The sequence below is a fragment of the Penicillium verhagenii genome (assembly GCF_028828195.1).
Source record: "Penicillium verhagenii strain IBT 33310 chromosome Unknown utg000004l_segment0_segment0, whole genome shotgun sequence".
Classification (NCBI taxonomy): Eukaryota; Fungi; Ascomycota; class Eurotiomycetes; order Eurotiales; family Aspergillaceae; genus Penicillium; species Penicillium verhagenii.
Genome location: NW_026643168.1, coordinates 804220 through 821224, shown reverse-complemented (window position 1 = coordinate 821224; position 17005 = coordinate 804220). Strand labels below are relative to the sequence as shown.

Sequence of the window (17005 nt, the reverse complement as noted above, 5' to 3'; positions counted from 1 at the left end):
GTATACATATTTATGTATGTTTCAGGCACTTCAATGTGGGTATTTGCTGCTATACAAAAGGCCAGAGGTCTTATAATATGTTGTTTATCATATCTTTGGTCTCTTAACCTCATCGGCCGTCTCCGAGCTGATTTTTCGTATCCGGTATTGACGCTTTGCATTTTCTGGAAGTCGAATACCCTCTCTTATGATAACCAGTTGAGGAACCGAAGTTACAACTATACCCGTGGACAGGGAGCCTGTAAGTTCTGGTGAATTGTATCTAAGTCGGAGTGAGAAACCCAGGGCCTGTTATTCCAGAAAAGGGCTGTCGAAAGATATGCACGTTGTGACAAATCTGCATCAATACCTAATGGCATTTCCAGTGGCGGCCCCGCTGCTGTGTAAACCTCACTTAATGGGGTGGCTCTATGTTCGGAGACGACACTTTGAGGGGCGCATATGTTGAGTAGGATAGTGCCTACATTAGGTGCCTCTTCTCCATTGAAAATTCCTTTGGAGGACATGTGTATGTCATCGGCCGTGGTCACCTCGCTCAACCTTGTATTGAAGAGTCTCATATTTCCGACCATTGGGTACTCTTCCCAAGTTTCGTTCTCGTCGGATTCGATAATTCCATATAGCGCCGCCCGGCGCTTGAGATCCTCGGTATAAAAGGTACTAGGCTGTTGCTCGGCTTCGCAGAAGAGAGCACGTGTCGGGAAGAAGTCGAGGCTTTGGTAGACAGCCTGGTAATTCGCAATAATGCAGGCGCGTGCGACCGTTAATGCCATACGGGGCTCCCGATAGGCGAGTTCACGATAGGTCTCTGGTTCGGCAAGGTTGGGGTACCAAATACAGGATGGAAATTCCTGAGAGGACGCATTGTCGCGAGGCCCTCGGTGAGGTTGAGGGGGAGCAGGAATCTCAGAGGCAGGCCTTAAAGGAATACGCGATAAGTCGTTGCTCATGATGAAGCGTGCAGTAATCGCGCGTTGTAAACGCTTATCTTTCCGCTCGTCTTCTAATGGGAGTTGTCTTGACCACCACTTAGCGAAGAATGTGTCGTGGCAGATTCCGCGGATCACACATGCGAACTCTTTTTCAATCATGACATGACGGCGTAAACGGCTATATCGATCCACATTGCCATTCCAAGCAGCCATTAGAATAAGAAGATCTTTATCAATATTTGGCAAATCGAATGGTAGTGGTGTATAAAGAAATTCTGACACATCCTGTGTAGGTGGTTGCTCTGAGTCAAACTCATCCGCATTCATATCTTCGGTGATGTTCCATAATAAATCCTTCAATCCTGGACGGTTGGCCAGGCCACTATGTTTCTGCTTTCTCTCTAGGAAGGACCGGACAGCTGTATCTCCATTCATGCCACCAATAGGAGGGTTCTTCAAATTGACCATGCGAGTATAGTCGTTCATCACTCGATACCTGACGGGACTCGCCATAATCATCTCGAATATAGCATTACTGCCATTATCACGAGCCTCCTCAGCAATATGCGCTTCGGGCAGCAGATCTAGCTCCCGATATAAATCGGTATAACCAGCTACAGCACATGCTCTACCAACATGGTATTTGAGGGAGGGGTATTGAAGGACCAGGGCTCGATATGTGGCTTCACTGGCAGTTTCTGGATACCACATACAATAGGGAATCTCGCGAGCGTTCTGAAAATCAGGAATCTCATTGCTCATGATGCGTCGCGCATTTATAGCCCGGGTAAAGAATCGATCACGATCATATTCGCATTGGAGTTCAAGTGCAAACCCTGGATGATAGCGAATTCCCCGCGCAACACAAGCACGGGATGCCGGGGATCCTAGTGATTGTGGAATCCCAAGGCCACGAATAGCCTGAGTGCATTGCTCGGTGATGTATGTTCGTTTCTTGAACGCTTTCTTCAGGGCGAAGTCATCCATGATGTGAATGGTGAATTATGAAAGAATAGTGATCCTGCGAAGTGCTGTGAAGGAAGGCACTTTACCGCTCTTTCTTACTTCTCTTAGTTTCGGTGACAAAGAGAATCTTGCGGTAGTTCCATAGCCGACTCGGACGAACCAAAAAGATTTCGTACGCGGGTCCAAATTTACTTTCTGCCGGTCTGAAAGTTGAGGTTGAGTTATGGCCAGGGGGTGGCGGGTATCGGCCGCCGTACCCGGGCATCTTACTGAACTTATGGAACTTAGTATCTGATTGGACCAACACATCTGCCAAGACGAAGCTGTAAAAGCGGGAAATGTGACAGACTGACAGTGTATATTTCTCAAGTTTCATCTCTGTACAGCAGCTGACCTGAATACCTGCCAATCACAATAGCTCACGAAAGGATACAGTCTCGCTCATCTAAGTAAAATAACGCCTAAAGACGGTGAGATGCCAAAATACATTGACCATTATAAGAATACAGCTCCTGTACCATAGAAATCATGGGTCGGTACTAGATGACTTGTGGTTCCCTGGAGTGGTAAACAAAAGCGGGAACACACTTATGAATCATGATACAGGTAGTGTAGTGAAAATAACAGGGATAGCTTCCTTTCCAGCCACAAGGCATTCTCCAAGGCAGAATCTTTCTTTGAATCCTCCTTCCTCGATACCTTAATGCTTCACGAGCGCTATCGTAACAATATCTGCGGTCTTTCCTCTTTTTTTTTTATTTGACACGGAACAAGATGACATCCCAGGTTGAATGCAGAGCATTGTACAAGTATGTCACTCCACGGGAGACGCATCCAGTCAGTTGGCAGGGCGCTTTTATTGAAGACCTATCTCTAGAAATGAGACTCTGCGCACTATGATCAGCAAGATTCGGCAAGCGACAGGCGCTCCATCGGTTTCATGCGGGGTGCTCCACCACGGTGAGATATTTTTCACCCATGCCGAAGGGCTAGCCAATATTGAGGAGAACATCATCCCCAATGACCAGACCATCTACCCGATCGCTTCCAATACCAAGGCATTTATTACAGCCGTATGTGGGATCCTCGTTGATGAGGGGGTCCTGTCATGGACGGACCCAGTCTCCGAGTATCTCCCGGATTTCGAGACTGTATATGACCCCGAAGTTGGAAGACGCGCGACACTACTTGACCTCTGCTCCCATGGAACGGGACTAGCCCCACTAGATTGTGCGGGGGTTGGTTTCTTCGACGAGTTCTTGAACCCCGGGTGGACGGGGGTGAAAAAGGCATCAAATCTGCCGACGGCGTATGACCTGCGCACGCATTGGCTCTACAACAACTTTCTACTGGATGTGGTTGGGACCGTCATTTCCTCAAAATGTCAAAAACGATCTGGGGTGGTGATGCGCGAGAGGATATTTCAGCCCCTAGGTATGAAGCGAACATTTACTCGTAGCGAAGAGTACAAAGAGGACAAGAACTACGCACGAGGCTATTCGATTTTGGACAACGGATCAGCCTTACTCAACGATTCACTCGGTTTGGAGGATGGAGAGATTCAGGGGGCCTCTGGGTATGTACGTAGTACAGTGCGAGACATGCTTGCCTGGGCAAATGCTGTGATGGAAGCAGAGGAGAAAGGAGGAATTAGTGGTGAGGAACCGCCCACGGATCTTCAGAACGGCACAAACCCGCTTCGACAGATGAGGATGATAAGATGTGCTCACCGGCCTATCGTCCTTGGAGAGGAAGGGTGCGAGAATTCCTACGGCCTCGGCTGGTTTCGTCATATGCTCCCATCACGGTACCTTTCTTCGATCGGTCCCAACTTCTCTTTGCTTCCGGACCCGCCAGTAATGAACCGAGATGGACCACTACGTCTCGCAATTGCGCACTGGGGAGAGTTTGGAGGGTGTTTGAGTGCGTTTTACACGTTCCCAGCCACAAGAAGTGCCATTATAGTCATGTCGAACTGCAACGGCGCCAAAGGCGATCCAACCGACTTGATCGCACAAAGTCTGTGTCAGGAGCTGTTCGCGATGCAGCCACATATAGACTTTGAAGAATACGCGCTGCAGGCCGCAAGTAATTCTACAATAGCCTGGGAAGGCCTTGTGGAAGATTGGGTGAGACAAAGAGTGCAAAATACACGGCGCCCTCCACTCGACGAATACATGGGCACGTATGCCAATCCAGCGCTTGATATCACCATTAAGGTCTCTAGAGTCCCCGAAAACGAAATCAAGACCGAAACTAACCCGGAGCTTCTCATTTTCAATATCAACGGTCTTCCCCGTCAAACCGCCAGGCTCAGGCATTACCATGACGACACTTGGACATTCATGCCTAATTCTAAGAACGACGCAACCAAAAAGGGGATGGCAGGCTTCTTGAAGCTGCCGCGTCTTTTACTGGTGTTTGTTCAGAATGAAATCGGTGTTGTTTCGCATCTGGAATGGGACTTACAGGGCGGATCTTGTGAAGGCCCAGCACCTAATTTGGGGGTAAATGTGGCTCCTGTGAGATTCCTGAAAGCCACGGAAGAGCAAGGCTCGATTACTTCTCATTGCACTGCGATGTAGCCATGTTAGCGTCTACAAAACTGTCTTGTAATCACATACTCGATGGACGGATAGTTCAGCGAGCAACAGGAATACTGGATAATCAGATTACCCAGCCTTTTCTGATATGTATAGTATACGTTGACTCGACTTCATATAATATATGCCTTGCCAGTGGCTATGTACACACCTAGTTTGATCAATAATTTTACTCTTCTATTTTCAGAGTGATCAAAAATCTCTCTCTCTCTCTCTCTCTCTCTGTTGTTTTTTGATAATGCAATGTCCGGAGTACAAATTGTGGAACATAAGATTGGCCGAATCACAAGCATCGGCAAGGAAGCTCGGGCCACGTCATTGCGGAGAGAACAGCTAATCCCCGAAGCAAGCCACAACTTGTCCACATCTTCAATGTCCCCTCAATTGGGACGTGAATAGAAAGAATGCATCTCCGGATCACAACTCTCGTCACATCGCTCCTTTATGCGACGGGTACTCTTGCCAGCCAAGACCCCAACGATGTGTCCATCTTGATCAAAGAGGCCGCGCGTGCCAACAACGAGTCGCTGCTATGGGGTCCCTACAAGCCGAATTTGTATTTCGGCGTCCGCCCTCGAATCGCAAACAGTCTTGCTGCAGGACTACTGTGGGGAAAGGTGGATAACTTTGCTACCGCGCAAGGAAGTATGTTCTTACAATTATCTTTGTTAGGCCCTAGCGCAGCAGCTGCTTGCAAGGACCAAGTTCTGTCCAATCTTGCTAACATCAATTCAACTGTGTAGACTTCCGACACACCTGCGAGCAACATGAAGGCATGGCCGGTTACGGATGGGATGAGTACGATATTCGCAAGGGAGGAGTTCAGACCATCCACGATGCTGGGAACACTCTGGACCTTACAATTGACTTCGTCAAGGTCCCTGGTGGCCAGAACGGTGGCAGCTGGGGATTCCGTGTGAAGGGTACACCACGTGAAGACGGCGCACCAGATCAGCCTATCTCGATGCTATTTTATTCCACACTCGAGGGATTGGGTCAGCTCGGCGTGGACCCGGAAAGCGTGGGCGATGCTCCTGCGCTCGAGGGGGATGTCAAGTTCAATGGTTATTCTTCCGAGCTTGGAGACTTCTCTATTGATGTTACTACTGGCCCGGAAACCAACCAGTACTATGAGCATACCCACCCGAGCTACGAGGCGAAACCTTTGGGCAAGGGTATTGTGTCTAGTCAGACCGTTCGCCCGGAGGATCTTTGGCAGGTCAAGGGTAAGTCATGATGGCGGAATGCTTGTATCTAATTGTCAGTTGTGCTAACTTGACTAAAGGGCTTATGTTCTTGCAGATGAAGGAAGAGGTTGAGCCCGCCATTCAGGAATATGGAACGGAGAACCCCCCGCCTCCAGCTCAGCTGTTTACTGTTAAGCATCAACCCGGTGATGGAAACCTTCACTTTGTCCAGAAGGTCTTCAGAGGCCCTTTCGAGGTAACGATGATACTCCTCGCATAGAAAAAGGGCAATTGCTAATCTACTTAGTTTGACGTTCTTTTCTCATCAGGCTCTGCTGGTGAGCCCCTTACTTGTAAGTCTATATAGTTGGATGATTCTACAAACCCTGCTCTGACAATTTTTCACAGCGGAGACGATCACCAAGGAGCTCAAGGAATCCTCGCTATCTTTCTCTGAGAGATTCAAGCAGGTGCTTGCGCCACAAGTCCCCTTCAACTCCGCTAAGTACCTGAAGTTTTCCAAGGCCATGCTTTCCAACCTGGTTGGTGGTATTGGCTTCTTCCACGGAGACGATGTTGTCGACCGTTCCGCTTCTCCTGCCTACGAGGAGGAGAACGAAGGCTTCTGGGAAGAAACTGCAGAGGCTCGCGCAGCGGCCAAGCCTGTTATCGGTGCCCCCAAGGATCTCTTCACCTGTGTTCCCTCTCGTCCATTCTTCCCTAGAGGTTTCCTCTGGGATGAAGGTTTCCATTTGTTGCCCGTCATGGAATACGACTCTGACCTTGCGTAAGCCCTTCAACACCCTTAGCAACATTTTCCTAACTAACAACTCCAGTCTCGAAATCATCAAGAGCTGGTTCCACCTCATGGACGAAGATGGATGGATCGCTCGTGAACAGATCCTCGGCATGGAGGCTCGCAGCAAGGTGCCACCTGAGTTTACAGTTCAGTATCCCCATTACGCCAACCCGCCGACTCTTTTCATGGCCTTGGAAGCCTTTATGGACAAAGCAATGAGCAACAAGAGCTTCCAATCCGAAGGTCTCGATGCCAGCGACGTCGCTGAGAGCCTCCGATCTGCAACCCTGCGCAATCCCGACCTGGCCGATGCATACCTCCGTTCCTTCTACCCTCTGATGAAGAGACACTACAACTGGTTCCGCAACACGCAGCGCGGAGATATCAAGTCTTACGACCGCGAGGCTTTCTCTACAAAGGAGGCCTACCGCTGGCGTGGACGCTCCGTTCAGCACATTTTGACCTCCGGTATTGATGATTACCCTCGTCCCCAGCCACCGCACCCCGGTGAGCTGCACGTTGATCTGATCAGCTGGATGGGCATGATGACCCGCACATTGCGCCGCATTGCAGAGACACTGGGTGAACAGGAAGATGCTGAGGAGTTCGCATACCACGAGAACGCCATTACGCGCAACATTGACGACCTGCACTGGAATGAGAAGGAGCAGACTTTCTGCGATGCGACTATCGACGAGTTCGAGGAGAGTGTGCACGTCTGCCACAAGGGTTATATCTCTATTTTCCCGTTCCTGACTGGCATGATTGGCCCTGATAGCCCTCGCCTCAAGGCCGTGTTGGATTTGATCAACGACCCCGAGGAATTGTGGAGTGACTACGGCATCCGCAGCTTGAGCAAGAGCGATAAGCTCTACGGCACTGAGGAGAACTACTGGCGCAGCCCTATTTGGGTTCCTATCAACTACTTGACGGTCAAGAGTCTTTACGTGAGTATATCATCTCTTTTGGTATTCAATTTCCATCGAAGATTAATTTTTTTCTTTTTTTTTTTTTCTAGGCTACCGCCACCACTGGTGGTCCCCACCAGGAACAGGCCCGCGAGATGTACTCGAAGCTGCGCAAGAACTTGGTGGAGAATGTTTTCCGTGAGTGGGAGAAGACCGGATTTGCCTGGGAGCAGTACAACCCCGAGAGCGGTGCTGGACAGCGCACACAGCACTTTACCGGCTGGACCAGTATGGTGGTGAACATCATGTCCATGCCTGATCTGGCCGAGTCCGCTGACGCCCGTCACGACGAGCTGTAGTCGATATATGTGACGGATGTAGAATACGGGTGTAGAATAGATCAAGGCTTTTGTCATCTTGCCACATGTATAGGCAAAATGTGCGATTCGTTGCAACTGAATGACAAACTTGACTTGCAAAGAAATAATCTCCTCTCTCCTTTACTACATGGGTGCCTGTGGTTTTTTCCCTTCACATGATTTCCCGACTTGGTAGTTGAAAAGCAGGAGATGAAAGTAAGCACTGAGCAGTGTGTAAAACCTTGGAATACGGTCAATACCTTTCTCAGGTCTGAGTAAGGTACTCTTGAGTACTGAGTATAGGCCCATTCCATATATCAAGCACGTATTATGTAACCTGGACGGATAGGCATCCAAGCAGATGCCAGAAATGCGCAAGGAGAATCGATGGCGAAATATTAATCCGATAAATCGGAAGTCGAGGCAAAAGGGAAAGAAAAAGACGAAAAAAGTCGATTCATTATCATAATGGAGTCATGGATCAATGTCGCCGGTCGGAGGTATTGCGATCTCTGCGTCGCTCGTGATCACGTCTGCGGTCGGGTGAATAGCTGCGCTGACGAGACCTAGTACTCTGCTCATCCCTGTATCCATCTCGACTCCGAGGCCGCGGAGATGCTCGTCTCTTCTCGCGATGATGATCCCTGCCAGCAGATCGAGATGGCGATCGAGAGCGGTGCCGATTGCTGCGGCCATTTTGATGGCGACCACGGTCGCGGTCCCGATCTCGGTCCCGATCATCACGGTGATGATGTCTGCGGTGTCGTCCCTCTCCATCACGATCACGGCCACGATCATCACTGCGCTCGCGCCGTCTGTCCCGGCGTGGACTCCGGCTGCGTCCGTGACGTCGACTTCCCCGTGATTCTCTTTGTGGTTTCTCGCCATCCGGCGTGCTGTTATCTTCCTGCTTCTCTACCATCCTGTTTGCCCCTCCTAGCGGCATCATATTCGCGTTTGCTTCGCCCTTTGATGGGACTGGTAGTCCGAGCGCAATGGCCATGGCTTCCTCCTCGGCATCCTTGACTCGTTGTCGTTCTTCGCGTTCCTTGCGCACTCTTTCCTCCTCCTCATCGACGTCGCCTTTCGCATACCATGACAGATCTCGGTTTTGTTGCCAGCGGCCTACCGGGGCCATCACCGAGTGACCCAGGTAGTTCTCGCGGTGGGTGGAGCTTTGCACGTCCGACCATTTGAACTCGGTGCGGCCGCCACTAGAGCACAGTCAGTGAGTAAGCTGGATGTGGGTATTAAAGTAAAAAGGCACTTACCGGCTGCCTTCTTTGCGTACACCTGCAACCAAATCCATATTGACAAATGTGTAATCAGTACTCTCAGTACTCTCTGGCTGTCAGTTTAAAGAAGGTTAAGCTATGGGGACCTCAATAGCGAAGGCGGTGGCAGTGCGGAGCTAGCCCGTTAGAAACTGGAATTAGCAGTAATTGGAGCTAGGCCAGACACGGAAATGATCGGTTGATTTGTCAAACTGCCTCTTTTTTGTGGAGCTTATGAGGGGTGGATAGCCTCACCGATGCGATAATGATTCTCTGGTGCTGTTTGGCTTGACCATGTGTACTTCTGTGCCTCACCAATTCCCACATTCTTTCATGGCCCAGAGGTCCCCCGGCAATGATCACTTTAATCCGACTCTCCCTTCTCCCTTACCCCACGCTCCACGCCTCAAGTACCTTTGTCGCCGGCCCCCCCCGCTGTTCGCAACCAACGGCCTTAGCTTGAGGACATCGCCATGTCTACCTCCAGCCAGGAGGACTTTGATGATGAGGGTATCCCATATGACCAGAGACGAGGGATCCGACCTCAGGTTTTTGCGCTAAACACCGAGGCAAAAAGCGATAGAGTAAGTCTACTGGAATCTCTCACGTGGGGTAATGATACTGATTAAAACAGTTCTCAGTGTAGGCTATGCGACTTTTTAAATAGCTCAAATACCCCAGTGCTGACAACTCTCAAAGGAAACATGACCAAGCTGCGCCTAGTGTTGCTACGTGGAGGTCCAACCTGGTAAGGGTCCCCCGGCATGATCTCTATGCTCTCCTGACGTCAAGGCTGACTTTATCCGAAAGGCAGCTTCCTCGCAGAGACGGAACCTCCTTTTTGCGGCATACGGATCTGAGATATATGTTTGGATACCATCGGGACCTCTGCAGCTTTTGGGAACGCAGCCTGAGATGATCATCCATCCTGTGATGCGAGACCCGAATGCAGACGGGTATATTGACCGATCAAATCCTCACACTATCAATGCTATCTTGGTGGACGACCTTGGCCTGGAGGAGATACTCTTACTGGGGACGGACTCTGGCAATGTCTGCGCCTACCACGTGGAGGCCATATACTCCGCAGTGGTCCGATGCGCCAGTCGAGGGCACCAGCGACCCTTTGATGGTTCAGAGGTCACGCCTTTCTTTACGGAAATCGTCGGCATGAGCGCATGGGGACTGGCAACACATAAATTTGCTCGTCTGATCGCTGTCAGCGCCAACACCGGCCAGATCACAGTGTTCGCATTCGCGCTTGTGGATTCTACACCCGTCAAAGAAAAAACTGGCGCAGACTTTTTAGTAGATGAGCATTTTGCACAGCCGGACCGAGATTGGTTTCACGTTGATACTAAGAAGCAATTTCAGGAACTTCAGGACCTGATGCCAGTCAACCATCGATCCCGGAATTTACGACTTAGCTACAGGGGCCACTACAATAACATACCATCTGTGTCATTTGCGAACTTTGACCTGGATGCCAATGGCGAGTGGATGGTGAGCACGGACATAACGAATCGAGTCATAATATGGCGAATCTGGGACGACTTATACCCGCATCGAGTATATTATCCTGGTCATCCTGAAAACAATCCACCCCAAAGGGGCTGGACTGTGCTTCCGCTAGATCCACGCACCTTCAAACGCCATCAATCCATAGAAGACGCTTGTGGTTGTACACCAGCATCACTTATTAAAGGGGCGAGAGTAATTCTGGATCTATCGAGGGGAATCGCGGAGATCAATGATGCGTCTCAGGTTCTCGTTACCGGTGACACCGAGTCTGAAATTCCAGAAATCCATGGCCTCCCAGATGATATCTTCCTTCAAATACCAGAATCTGAAGGAGATTTCGAGCAAAGCGCAAATGAAAATGGTGCTGTACGCAACCTGCCCTCAAATTCAGACGCAGACTTCCCAAAGGAAAATCAGTCACGCTCAGTTCTCCAGGATAAGCGTCCGCTGTCGAGCCTGTTTGAAGACGACAATGAACACTACCGAGTGACCTCGAACCTACACCGTCATTGGGTTGACGAGCTCGAGTATGGCCCCAGTGTCGGATTTTTAAAATCACGAACTGTCCACCGTAAGAAATCTCCCACCCTCAAGCCCGACAGAACTACGTGCTAATCTGATCTGTAGCGAACTCTCCATCTTTTTACCCCGTCCTTCACTTCTCTGAACATAACATTAGCCTGGCGCCATATCCCTTAGATTCCGAATATCACCTGCTGTCCAAAAGTGTCCTCTTTCAAACAACACCCATCTCCATGATACCCATCCACTCTGCCTGTGATCGCTTTAATATGGTCGAATACATCCCCGAACTCGGCATCGTGGTTGCTGCCTCGCAGAAAGGCCGCGTTGCAATCATCTGCCTGACCTGGCAAGAAGACGTCGGCTTCGCGTTCCGGGTTGACTGGATTGTACCATTTCTCTCACAAGAACGCCAAAAGAAACGCCCGCTGATGCCTCTGCTTGGAATCGCCGTTAGTCCAATGCCAGGCTTTGAAAACCCAGCAGACGTCCCCAGTATTCCCCAGGGGATCGATCCGGACGACTGGCTTTCCTTCAACTACCGCTCCCTCGACTCAGATGACGACGGGGAAGCTCCGCCTTATCCATCCTCATCCAGCACCTCAAATCAACACAAATCTCAATCCGCCTCATTTACCAAACCAACCGACCAGACTATCCCAAGAACGGATGCTAGTCTTGAATCCGAATCCAATTCCGAATCTGAATCCCAGTCTGATCAATCGCTGTCAGAAAATGTATCAAAATCCGAACCTGTGAATCATGGCTATACACTGGCAGAGCTCCACGCCGAAGCTTCATCTGGATACCGCCCTCAAGAATCTTGGCATGGCTGTCATTCCTCCCGGCACTACCGTCTCTTCTTGCTGTATGTTGATCATACCGTGATGAGCTACGAGTTCTGGCACGAATGGAAGAATTAAGAACTGAACAAACTGTCATGCTCATCAATCTACCGAGCTCATCCAAGGACTGTAATATATACGAGTATGATCCTGAATAGCTTACCAACCTTTTATGTTATGTACTTCTGCATCTGGCATGTATGAATATCGAATGATCCCGAGGTCAGAGTCAAAAGTTCTGTTACGCCAGCACTTGAGGCCATGATTGTGAAACTAGACCTTTTTCTTCAATATTTCTTTCTCTCTTTCTTTCTTTCTTTCTCTCATTTCTTTTTTTCTTCTCTTAAGGTTTTTTTTTTTTTTTTTTTTGGAAATCAGCTCTGTGTCAGCATTTGACCTCCGTAGGAATGCATTAGCGACCTTGGAAATATTTGAAATAGCATAATAAGACATCCATGATTGAAAAGGGCTAGTAGCAAAAATGTAACTCTTGAAGCAAACGCTGAAATATGCATCTAGCTAAGGAAGTGAAAAAGAAGTCGCAACTGAAACAATTTACCGATCAGGAAGAATACCAAGGTCTCAAACAGGAGCCAAAGAGCCGTAGTTGAAGACGCGAGACCAAATGCAAACCTTAAGAAGAAAAAGCAGCCTCAAGACATACACAAGATAAAGAGTAGACATAAAATAGAAAATGGATGTACATAAAAATAATAAATTCACAGTGAAGGATCGGTGTCATTGGATTCATTTCTCATGCAAACGTCAAGGCCAGAGTAAGAAAAAAAAAGCCATTACCCGCTCAAAGGAGAATAAAAAAGGAAGAAATAGGAGAAGTAGAAGAAATAGACCAAAATTTAACATCGGGTGGGTATCAATCAATAGAGTAAGAAGTTCACCGACCAGGACTCAAAGCTCGGCTTCATCCAGCTCGTCACTATCCCATTCGTCTTCACGGTCATCCTGAACAAGTGCCAGGAAATGCTGCAGACCAGCTTGCCATTCCACGAACCGTTCATCCGGAAGAAGATCGGGCGCAGGAAGACGGGCAGGACGGCCAGGGAGAGCAGCAGGGCGACCGGGGAAAGGAGGACGGCCAGCTACAAGGGGACGAGCACGGCGGCGGGGCCGCTCGCCCGGTTGACGGTTACGGACTTCGGCGATGGCGCGGGCCTGGGCTTGTCGCTCTAGCGCGGCGGCACGGGCGGCTCGACCTTGATCATCGCCGCGGCCTCGGGCGGCGGCGTGAGGCGGACGGGGCGGAACGGGGGCTGGGGGTGGAGGGCGAGGACGAAGCTCAAGCCATTCGGGAATTTCGTCATCATCGTCGTCGTCGTCATCATCATCATTGTTATCATCATCGTGTAAATTTTCATTATCGTCTTCTTCGTTATCATCGAAATGGAGGAGGTGTTCTGGGATGCGGTGTAAAAGTTCCGCACCCACAGGATTGAGACCGTCGCCACCCTCCAGATCCCAGAGACGGTTGTAGCACTGGTTATTGCCGTTGTTGAAGTGCTCGTATGGATTATCGGCTGAGAGCCAGCTTGTGCAGAGATAGCAGAAATGGGTATCGCATTGGCGGCAGATCATGTGGTTGCAGCCCATTAGCTTTTGGCAGGGCACGTTGCATGTCGGGCATGGAGATGTGTATAATCGTAGATACTCATCGGTAGCCTTCTCTTCCTCGGTTTGCTCAGCGGCGCGGCGTGGGTAGCACCGGACAAGCACACCGTGCCAATTGCCTCTGCAGACGGAACAGAAGGCATAATTGCAGTCTTCGCAGATAGCTAAACGATCAGCGGGAGGAGGAAGTTGTGACTCATCTCCTCGGGGATCGAATTCAAAGGCTTCTTCATCGTCCGAAGATTCAAGGTCGTCTGCCATTGGATCGGAAGGTTTGGGATGCCGTTTTGATCGTGCTGCACCTTGACACCATTGTCGTGGACAGTAAATCGTGGTTTTATCAGCTTCAATCTTCTTTTTGCGCTTGAGCAGGACGTATCGTTGCACGGTCTCTGGTGCAAGTGGAATCTGGAGAAGTTCATTGGGTCCAAGCGTCGGGTCATGCTTCTTGCGTCGGGGAGTTGGCCCTTCACTACCGGGGGCGGGGCTCGAATTCTTGTTCCAATCACAGTTCGGCGCCATGCATTTAATGTTTTCAACATCGCCCTCCGTGATGGACGCATTATAAAAGTCTTGCAAGCATGGTACGCAAAAGACGTGCGAACATCGCAAGAGCCGGTGACAGTTCATACCCTTCTTCGGCTCGAGACAGACCCCACACTCGAAAGTTTGGTGCTCAAACTTCTCGCGCTCCGTAGAATTGTTAAAGTCTAGCAATGCGACCTTCAAATCACGCGATAGAGAAAGCTCGCCGTCCGATGCGTCTTGGATCCCGAAGGCTGTTTCAGCCAGTTGGTGTAGATGGTCAATGTATGTGTAGACAACCATATCCTGCCCACATTCACTCCATAAGCGTTGGCAATCCTCGGCCAATTTTGTGAGGGTTGACGGCGAAAGCCATCGCGGGTGGGTGGTGAGATTAACAATCGGAGGTTTTTCAGAGGGGTATCCGTCAGGTAATTCGATCTCCAGGTTGAGAGGTGGTAGATGCGACAACATGTGGACATCTCTCACAGCGGCCTGTTCAAGATCGGCCTTGGAGACATCGACGGACGTTGGTGGCGTGAGCGCTGCGGGGAGGCCGCCATCGAGCGGTTGTTGGAAGCTGACCCGGGTGGGCGACGGTAATGCGACGGGCAAATCCAACACAGCCTTGAACGGAAATTGCGGGTCAATTTTTATCTCCGGAAATATTGCGACGATCGAAGATAATTCGACGGACCGGTCGTCTTCCGCGGGGTCTTCGGCTTCGGTCATGTTGGATTTAGAAAAGTCCGGGAAATCGAGGCCCGGGGGTATTTTCGTGAAGACCTGAGAAGAGTTGAGTCGCAGTCGCAATGTCGGTAGGAACGACCTTGACCAGATAGGCTAGTCTTGAATGGTCATACCTTGCGACGTGGTCGGGGAGTTTAAATTTTGGAGATTTTTCGGAACCTGAACGTGGGATATGGAGTGGGTGGTCGTGATCACCAAAAAAAAAGTGGCGACCTTCGGGATCGGGCAGAAATGGGATTTACCTGCAGGAAGAATTCATCAGCGAAACAGAACGGAAGAAAATTAGCCCAATGATATATGATATACAACGCACCAGTAGATCACGGCACTCTAGCACAGAGCATTCGAGGAATCTTGTCCCTAGTGTTGAGTAACGAGGGGTCTATCAAGTGATGTAACAGGAAAGCGGGAATATTTCGAGATAAGGACTGCGTCATGGTTTGCAACACGGATGGAAGTAAAAGCACAGTTGGAAGGACGTGACAATAGATGCAAGACAGAGAAAGGAGAAAAGAGAAAGAGAAAGAAAATGTAAGATGGAACAAAGAAGTATTATGAAGAAGCCAAAAAAAAAAGGATCAGTAGTAATGAGCAATGCCACAATTGGCAGCCCAGTCTTTGGTGCCTAATGGTATTTTGATTTGGACTTGAAATGTGTGTTGGAAATGTTTGTCTTGTATATCGCGTATTATGTGTATTCAGGGCTAAAAAATCAGTTTGATTTATACAGTCCACTGGAGAACAGTATGAAATTATATGAAATTATATGAAATTACTATGAATAACAGTATGTATACGAAATATGGTATATAAATACATGTTTGATGTGTTTGCTCCGCTTATCTTATCGTGTGTTCAAGGTGGCTCGTGCTTTCCTTGTTTCTTCAATGTTATTGAATGTTCAAGTTCGCTTGCCAAGTTCCAAGCTTGTTCCTCCGCATACCTCCACCATGTCTGACACACCACTGGCATCCTTGTCTCTTACACATGTCCACTATGTAACCACACAACCTGTCATGAAATTATATAGGACTGGAAACTAACTATCGGCATAGAACCCGGAGGATCCCCTTTCCTTTGCATCGGCATGGCTAGCCCTCTTACCCCAGGCGCTTTGCGTCTCATATACGACTTTGATTTGGGCAACCAGGGAAATGGAGGTCATCATGATGTTTGCTGGACAGCTAGGCTGTGAAGCATTAAATTTTGTGCTGAAGCGTCTCATCAAGGAAGAGCGACCTAAGGGTATGTTGAAAGAGCTAGCTAAAATCCTTACACTGTATTATTGGACACGTGCTGATATCCCCTCTCTACAGAAATGCTGGGAAAAGGGTTCGGCATGCCTTCATCCCATGCCCAGTTCATGACCTTCTTTTCCGTCTACCTCACTTTCTTCCTCCTATTCCGACACACTCCGGCCTATGCAACCTCCTATCCTTTCCTGGGCACCCTCTTGAGAGGGGCTGTGACCTTGATTCTTTTGGCCGTTGCTGGTGCTGTTGCTACGAGCCGTATCTACCTGAACTATCACACTCCTCGCCAAGTGCTGGCGGGCTGTGGAGCTGGTGTGGTGTGTGCCTTTGGCTGGTTTGTTATCACGGGCTTGCTCCGTCGCTGGGGATGGATCGACTGGGCTGTGGAATTGACACTTTCTCGTCTGCTACGCATTCGTGACTTGGTGGTAAGTGAAGACCTAGCTGAGGCTGGTTGGCAACGATGGGAAGTATTAAGATTGAAGCGTCGCAGTGACGCCCGCAAGTCCCGCAAGTCGGAATAATCTTCCTGTTGTCTTTGCTTTTCGATTGGGGATGATATACGATGGGCTGTGTATAGTAGAAAATAAAGGGAACATAAGAATTACTACTCACTAAATGAAGATTTCAAAATTGAAACTTCACGAATCTAAAATACCATGTACATTTCAAGGTTTAGTTGATATGATGCTTTTTTAGGTTTAGCGTAGATCATCCAGATCACGTGGGATAGGAGCGTGGTCTATCCACCCCAACTCCGCAATCGAATTGTCTCTATACGAATGGATCTGGCTGCACCATGCTCCAGGCCCTTGAGGCTTCTTTAACCCAGAAGATCTTGTTCAATTCCTTCATATAATCTTAATGACCCCCACCTTGTGACCAGCCACCCAACCAGCCTCTCTTTGTTGGCCACCCTAGGCTTGTTGATTTTC

General features: G+C 49.3%; 7 protein-coding genes across 7 annotated transcripts; 4 read left to right on the top strand and 3 right to left on the bottom strand.

Moving 5' to 3' along the window:
- Positions 1 to 218: 218 nt before the first annotated feature.
- N7466_003233 (uncharacterized protein) lies at positions 219 to 1919 on the bottom strand (the record flags this gene model as incomplete). Its single annotated transcript, XM_057162630.1, has 1 exon — positions 219 to 1919. One exon carries the CDS (start codon positions 1917 to 1919, stop codon positions 219 to 221), a length of 1701 nt encoding a protein of 566 aa, XP_057023745.1.
- Positions 1920 to 2794: 875 nt separating this feature from the next.
- Positions 2795 to 4483, top strand: N7466_003232 (uncharacterized protein; the record flags this gene model as incomplete). Its single annotated transcript, XM_057162629.1, has 1 exon — positions 2795 to 4483. The coding sequence occupies one exon, from the start codon at positions 2795 to 2797 to the stop codon at positions 4481 to 4483; it is 1689 nt and encodes a 562-aa protein (XP_057023744.1).
- Positions 4484 to 4905: 422 nt separating this feature from the next.
- Positions 4906 to 7754, top strand: cwh41 (mannosyl-oligosaccharide glucosidase; the record flags this gene model as incomplete). Its single annotated transcript, XM_057162628.1, has 7 exons — positions 4906 to 5146; positions 5245 to 5727; positions 5787 to 5944; positions 5996 to 6041; positions 6097 to 6475; positions 6525 to 7434; positions 7506 to 7754. The coding sequence occupies 7 exons, from the start codon at positions 4906 to 4908 to the stop codon at positions 7752 to 7754; spliced, it is 2466 nt and encodes an 821-aa protein (XP_057023743.1).
- A 481-nt stretch (positions 7755 to 8235) lies between these two features.
- Positions 8236 to 9063, bottom strand: N7466_003230 (MMtag domain-containing protein; the record flags this gene model as incomplete). The annotated part of the gene is made up of 2 exons (XM_057162627.1): positions 8236 to 8968; positions 9026 to 9063. 2 exons carry the CDS (start codon positions 9061 to 9063, stop codon positions 8236 to 8238), a joined length of 771 nt encoding a protein of 256 aa, XP_057023742.1.
- A 438-nt stretch (positions 9064 to 9501) lies between these two features.
- N7466_003229 (uncharacterized protein) lies at positions 9502 to 11994 on the top strand (the record flags this gene model as incomplete). Its single annotated transcript, XM_057162626.1, has 5 exons — positions 9502 to 9612; positions 9663 to 9670; positions 9728 to 9776; positions 9821 to 11120; positions 11177 to 11994. 5 exons carry the CDS (start codon positions 9502 to 9504, stop codon positions 11992 to 11994), a joined length of 2286 nt encoding a protein of 761 aa, XP_057023741.1.
- An 831-nt stretch (positions 11995 to 12825) lies between these two features.
- N7466_003228 (RBR-type E3 ubiquitin transferase) lies at positions 12826 to 14799 on the bottom strand (the record flags this gene model as incomplete). The annotated part of the gene is made up of 1 exon (XM_057162625.1): positions 12826 to 14799. One exon carries the CDS (start codon positions 14797 to 14799, stop codon positions 12826 to 12828), a length of 1974 nt encoding a protein of 657 aa, XP_057023740.1.
- A 968-nt stretch (positions 14800 to 15767) lies between these two features.
- Positions 15768 to 16594, top strand: N7466_003227 (phosphatase PAP2 family protein; the record flags this gene model as incomplete). Its single annotated transcript, XM_057162624.1, has 3 exons — positions 15768 to 15815; positions 15873 to 16062; positions 16134 to 16594. The coding sequence occupies 3 exons, from the start codon at positions 15768 to 15770 to the stop codon at positions 16592 to 16594; spliced, it is 699 nt and encodes a 232-aa protein (XP_057023739.1).
- Positions 16595 to 17005: the final 411 nt, after the last annotated feature.